The sequence below is a fragment of the Helobdella robusta genome (genome assembly GCF_000326865.2).
Source record: "Helobdella robusta unplaced genomic scaffold HELROscaffold_57, whole genome shotgun sequence".
In the NCBI taxonomy this organism is placed as follows: domain Eukaryota; kingdom Metazoa; phylum Annelida; class Clitellata; order Rhynchobdellida; family Glossiphoniidae; genus Helobdella; species Helobdella robusta.
Window position 1 is genome coordinate 8096 of NW_008705311.1, and position 6381 is coordinate 14476.

Below are 6381 nucleotides of genomic sequence, written 5' to 3' on the forward strand. Positions count from 1 at the left end.
ATCAAAAACATCACGTATGTGGTTATGTATGTTCTTATGTATGTGTGAATGTTATCAAGTATGTATGTGTGAAATTATAAAATGGCAATGGTTTACTATCCGGTGCCCTGGTTGTCGGTGAACCTCTGTGCAAGGAGGGAGAATGAAGGGGGACTTTCGACTATCGTACCATTAACAATTTAATATAGATTAGTTAAGGTAGTTGAATAGGTAGATAGGATTATTTTTATTAAGCAATTTGAGATGCAGGCACCGCTAAGCTTTCTGATGGGAATTTTTTCTTTCTCCATTCCACGGACTGTGTTTCAACAACAATCTCGAAGATGACTGGCACCAGTTTTGGAGGACAACGAAGGAACCGGAAAACATTCAACATTCTACCTTCTTCGAATGGACGACGGTAAGTATTTTTACATTTTACTTTTTTTATTATTTTAAAATATTATTTATTTGACATCATTTTCATTTTATAATTTTTTGCTTCTCAGTACGTGTTTTCTATTTTCTTTTTGCTTCTCGACTATCTGTTTCAATTACCACTATATGTGTTAATGTTTCTTAGCTAGTTTCATACATATATACGTACATACATACAAACATGCATAATCTAACTTTAAATCATTTATCAAACTCAAAAGTAACGTAGCTCGTACTATAAGATCTTTGGTTTTATTTTTTGGTTCGATACTCTATGCTAGTGAGCGGTATTGCCTATAAATTTGGCGATTTTGTTTATGAAATTTGTTCTGATTTTTTACGAAAGCACTACAAATTGATTAGTGCCAAGATGAGTGGGGACGAGAAAAAAATAAAATGTGACGAGGAGAAGTCGCAGAAACGAAAACTTGATGCCGGCAGTGATGCGGTTGTCAAATCAATTTTTTAATGATTTAATTTTTTTAGGAATTTTCTCTCTAAATTTATTAATAATTTGATGATTAATTTTTAATTTATATATTACATTATAATTATTTGTTATATTATTTTTTTATTTAATCGTTCCAAATTAATCACTTTGGTCAGTTTGCATATGCATTTGCAATGATCAACTTTCTTAATAGAGTAGAGTAGAGAGTTAGAGACTTACTTAGGATTATGATTTTGGATTATTTTATTATAATATTAGAGAAGATTGTCATATTAGTAATATAATTATTATATATTATATTATAATTAAAATTGTAATATTATTACTATTAGCATTAGTTGTTATCTTTAGCATCAGTATTACATTAGTTTTTAGTTAATTTAGTAATTAGTTGGTGATTCCAATTAGTTATTATTAGTTTTGATAAAAATAAAGTATAAACTGACTATAAACTATTAAATTAGTCACTTGGGGACCAAATAAAAAAATTAATTTTTGATTAGATTTTCTTATTTTGAATTAAAATATTAATTGTATTAGTTTAGTTAATTTTTAATAATTAGTTTTGTCATTATTTCATCTTTAGTTAGTCTTCTGTAGAATCTCCAGAAATAAAATAAATTGTTTTTAAATGATCTTTCACTAATTTAATTTGTTAAAAATAAATTTTGTTCACAATTTCTAGGTGAAGTCGGCTAATGATTGGGAACATGTCGACCTCGGAGACGACAGCAGAAAGAATAAATTTCTTCGATTGATGGGTGCTAGCAAGGTATTTTTCAAACAGTTATGATGATAATAATAATTATAATAATAATAATAATTATTATTATTATAAGATTGATATTATTTCTATTTATGTTATTATTTATATTATTATTACTAAAATTATGGCCCACAATCATCAAGGCTGTCTACATTCATCCCTGTATCTATTAATTATAAATTTAATTTTTATCTTAATTAATTATTTTTAAAATTAATTATTTATTAAGTATATATTAAATTATACAATTAATGTATTCGTAATCTTTCTACCTACCTCCCCGCATAGAAAGAGCACCATGGTAAAATTGTCATCGGCGAGAAGACTTCCTCGCACGGTCGATCCAGTTAGTAATTATTTCTTATTTATTATTATTATTTGTTTTATTTGTTTATGATTTTTGTGTTATTATTATTTAACATTTATTTTTTTTATTCTTTATTATATCATTATTTATATTTATTTATTTTTATTTATTAATTACTTTTATGCACACATGCAAATAGGCGTAGCATATACACATACACACACACACATATTCACACACACACGAGGCACAACAAACAAATACACACACACATACATACGCACACTCACAGAGGAAGAAGCAGAGAAGCTTTCAGAAGATCTGGAGGAGCAGTACAAGCAAGGGCTGGAGATGAAGCTCTCGGGCCACACGAGGAAACACGTGGGCCTCGGCTTTCAAGACGACAACGACGACGATGGTGGCAACGGCAGCAGCGGCAACAACCTCAGCAGCAGCAGCAAGAAAAATGACGACGACGACGATGAAGACCACCGACCTCCCGGCCAACGTCATCGTCACAGGAAGACGAGTAGAGATAGCAATAAAAAGAGAGATCAAAACACTCAGGACGATGATACTAGCAATAATGATAACAATAAAATTAACAAAAGTAGAGATAACAAAGAGGATAGGAAGAAGAGTAAAGATGACTCTGAAAGTTCCAGTAAGAAGGGAGATAGGGATGAAACTGGAAAGACAAAAGATAATGAGAAAAGTGAGGGTAAAAGTACCACCGCAAAAAAGTTTGGTCTTTTTGTTAAGGCGGGTGATCTATGAAAAAAAAAACTGACTGGAGATGATTTACTTTGTGGTGCAACTGATGCTTCGTGTGTCTGGTTTTTATGTTAGAGTGGGGTGTAATGTTTATGAACTCCTATAATCGTTACTTCATCTATTTTATTTTATTTTATTGAAAAATAATTTTACGACTGACTGGTTATTATTGTTTAAAAATTTGTGTGTGTTTGTTTGTGTGTGTGTGAAGTTCTATTTCATCATTTATTATAAATATTATTATCATTATGACTATTATTGGCTATGGTTGTTAAGAAATGTTATGTTTTTAAGCATAGAAACTACAATTATTATTATTATTATTATTATGTTTTGTTCCTTCTCTTAAATTATAAAGTTAGCAATGAATATAGAAAATTATTATTATCATTCTGAAAATTATTATTATCGTTCAGAAAATTATTATTATCATTCAGAAAATTATTGTTATTGTTCAGAAAATTATTATCATTTAGAGTTAGTTAACAAGACCTACAACTTCTAAACTTCGTGTTGTAAAAGCATGTTGGGATAAGGTTTCAGATGAGCTATGCCAGCGATCTAGCATGTTATGACGGGCGATGTGAGTGCATGAAGATGGTGCTACAACTTGCCTACGGGTGTTTGAACTTTAAATGAAAAAAAAAAAAATTTGCATTAGAGCGATGTGCCCACTGGTTCGTAGCAAAAGAACATTTTGAATTTTATTTGAATTTTAAAATGTTGTCCCTTCGGATGAACGTATTTGAGAAATTCGAATTTTATTCTATCTTACGAATTTAGATCAAGAAATGCTTCAGGGCTCGCCGTGTCAATATGAAATTTTCTTGCCAGGTTCGGTCGATTGACTCGCCATCTCAGGTAAGGTACTTATTTGGAAGAAATGGCTTCGCGCACATCTGCAGCAACAACTACAACGGGATAACATTTTTGTTCCCTGTCCAAACAACAGTGGAGGAGGTTCTTCAAAATCAAGTTTCACAACTCGAGAATAAAATAAGTTATAAATGTTCCTGGAACGCAAACTTCAAAAAAAAAATATTGGAGATTCAACTTTAATGACAAATCGTTACGAAAAAACATCGTATCAACCCCGGGACAGCTTTCTTCATCGTAGTTTCTTTCCTAAGCAGTTGTATCACCTTTGGACCCGATTTTGTTGCGAATTGAAAATATTTTTATGTATAAGTTTAAGATATTATCGTTTGGTGTGTTTTACTCCCAATAAGAGTTAGGCTTTCGGGAGAGTCTGAATTTAATTCGGTTTCCATAACCAGCCATAAAATGTGTTGAATAGTAAAGTTGTGAGAAATGTGGGATAAGGAAGGACCTACCATAGCAACAAATTTTTACGTGCGTCTGTATGCGTGTGTCTTTGTATGCGCGCGCGCGTGTGTGTGGGTGTGTGTAAATCACACTGGATCATTAAGTTTAAAGATCATGCGGGTGGCATGGCTTGGTGAGAAGAAGTTAAAAAAGATAAATCATAGAGGTGGAATACTACAGACACACCCATCCCCACGCTTATATATACAGGCACGCACGAAGACAAACGCTCATACACATGTTTAGATTCATTCGTCATGTATGTTTTTCATAATACATTCACATACATTGACTACACACAAATGAATGAATAAATTATGGTAAGACATCTTTACTGAAATAATTTTATTTTCATTTCACGAGTTTATTATTATTCATTAAGTTGCAAATGATTATCCCAATAAATATCAATAAATAAACCTGGAAACCGTAAAGAAAATCACCAAAAACCTTTTAAGGCTGTTGAAACAAAACGAAATGAAACTAGAATTTGTTCATAAGAAAGATGATTTCAATGGAAATAAATTGTACAGAGGCCGACCAAAGTAAAGGTTTTATAAAATTATTCAGTCTCACACCACCAATATTAACGCCTATTTAGTTTTAAATTTATCTCCCAGATTAAAAAAAGCATTTATTAATTTCCATTTTTTATTATTTTTATAATTAAAATTACTTTTTATAAAAAAAATTTGAAAATTTTCAACACGTTAAAATATGCCGATTTCCCAGACAAATCCTTTATGGGAATCAACTGACAAGAAAGTGTTAAGTTAAATTTAGCACCCACACACACACATACATACATACATACGTACATACATGCATACATATGAACACATATACATACATATGAACAAACAAACTTATTTAGATAAAAATACCTGAGGCTAAAACACAAAGAGACAATAAAAGTTGAAAACAGCTAACATTCCTTGAAGCAACGTTTAAAAAAAACATCTCTATCTTTATATTAAGACAATATTATTAGTTATAATAGTTAACAGTGTGTGTATGTGTGTGTGTGTGTGTGTGTGTGTTTGTGTGTGCGTGTTTATTGTTTGTGTATGTTTGTATGTGTCGTGTGTGTCGTGTGTTGTATCTGTGTGTATGTGTGTTCGACAAAGGTTTTATTTTGTCGAACAATAACTCTAGCCCTTATAACAATCAATAATAATAACTAAATAAATAAACAAAAGAAACAGTAACGACAACACAATAAAACAAGTCTTTCTTAAAAACACTCCCTTTCTTCAGTGGAGCAGATGAATGTCTCAACTCCAGACGAGGCTTTCTTGGCTCTGCTTAACCGAGTCTGGCGTGCTACCCGCCTGGTTTTTTTTTTTTTGTTTGATTCTGACATAAGAATCGGACTATGTCTGAGACTCGGCTTTCAGGTTGGTTCAGAGTACAAATGTTTATGTGGAACCGATCTTTCACTTCTAAGTTACAACGGCTTTCATTGTAGGCTGGGCTCCTGTAGGCAGTCTAGACATTCGGCCATGAATGACCCCATCTTATGGTTGTTTGTTTCGGAAAGCCAACATCCCAGCCGTCAAAAACCAGTGGGATTAGTGGAGGGGAATAATTTCAGGCCTGAAGGCTACACACTTCTCGATCACTGGGGCCGTACACTGGCACGGGATGTCATACTTCCCCCTTATACACTGGCAGATAGGTGCATAACTGGTAAGAGGTAAAATAAATAAAAAGTTCTATATATTTATCTCATTAATTAGGTTTAGTGTTTACTGTGGTTTGAAAAACGTCATAAAAACATAGCAAAAGGTTAAATTATGTATGAATATGTAGACTGACTTATAACAAACAACCAGCTTGAGAAAAAATTGCGACAAATATTTATCGAAATCATAAACAACAAAATTAACAAAACACACAAACAACAACACAACAAGCAGAACAAATAACTCATATGAACAAACCAACGAAGAATTATTAACAGTAAACTAACCACAGCAAACTAACTTTCAACAACAACAAACCAACAACAACAAACCAACACAACAACAACAACGAACTAAACGAACAAAGACAACATCATCTCCTTTGATTGGGATGAATCCATGGTATGTCTCCATGAGAAAAATAACATAGGAACGGGACGATGTGAATGTGACCTGGTGAAAAACAACTGCATATAATTGACTTACATCTCTTTGCCATTTATTTCTACTCTTACATTCACACAACACACACACACACAAACTCACACACACACATACACTCACACACAAATATACACACACACTCGCAAACAACATACACAAACATACCCACATACACATGCCGATATTACTATGTTATGTTTAGTCATACTTA

The 6381-nt window shown here is 32.2% G+C and overlaps 2 protein-coding genes across 2 annotated transcripts; both read left to right on the plus strand.

Annotated features, from left to right (window-relative positions):
- Positions 1 to 323: 323 nt before the first annotated feature.
- On the plus strand, positions 324 to 3895 carry HELRODRAFT_193668 (hypothetical protein; the record flags this gene model as incomplete). The annotated part of the gene is made up of 7 exons (XM_009028606.1): positions 324 to 400; positions 781 to 865; positions 1554 to 1640; positions 1923 to 1980; positions 2234 to 2923; positions 2994 to 3098; positions 3602 to 3895. 5 exons carry the CDS (start codon positions 324 to 326, stop codon positions 2716 to 2718), a joined length of 792 nt encoding a protein of 263 aa, XP_009026854.1. The 3' UTR covers positions 2719 to 2923; positions 2994 to 3098; positions 3602 to 3895.
- Positions 3896 to 4546: 651 nt separating this feature from the next.
- Positions 4547 to 5741, plus strand: HELRODRAFT_179791 (hypothetical protein; the record flags this gene model as incomplete). The annotated part of the gene is made up of 2 exons (XM_009028607.1): positions 4547 to 4592; positions 5299 to 5741. 2 exons carry the CDS (start codon positions 4547 to 4549, stop codon positions 5739 to 5741), a joined length of 489 nt encoding a protein of 162 aa, XP_009026855.1.
- Positions 5742 to 6381: the final 640 nt, after the last annotated feature.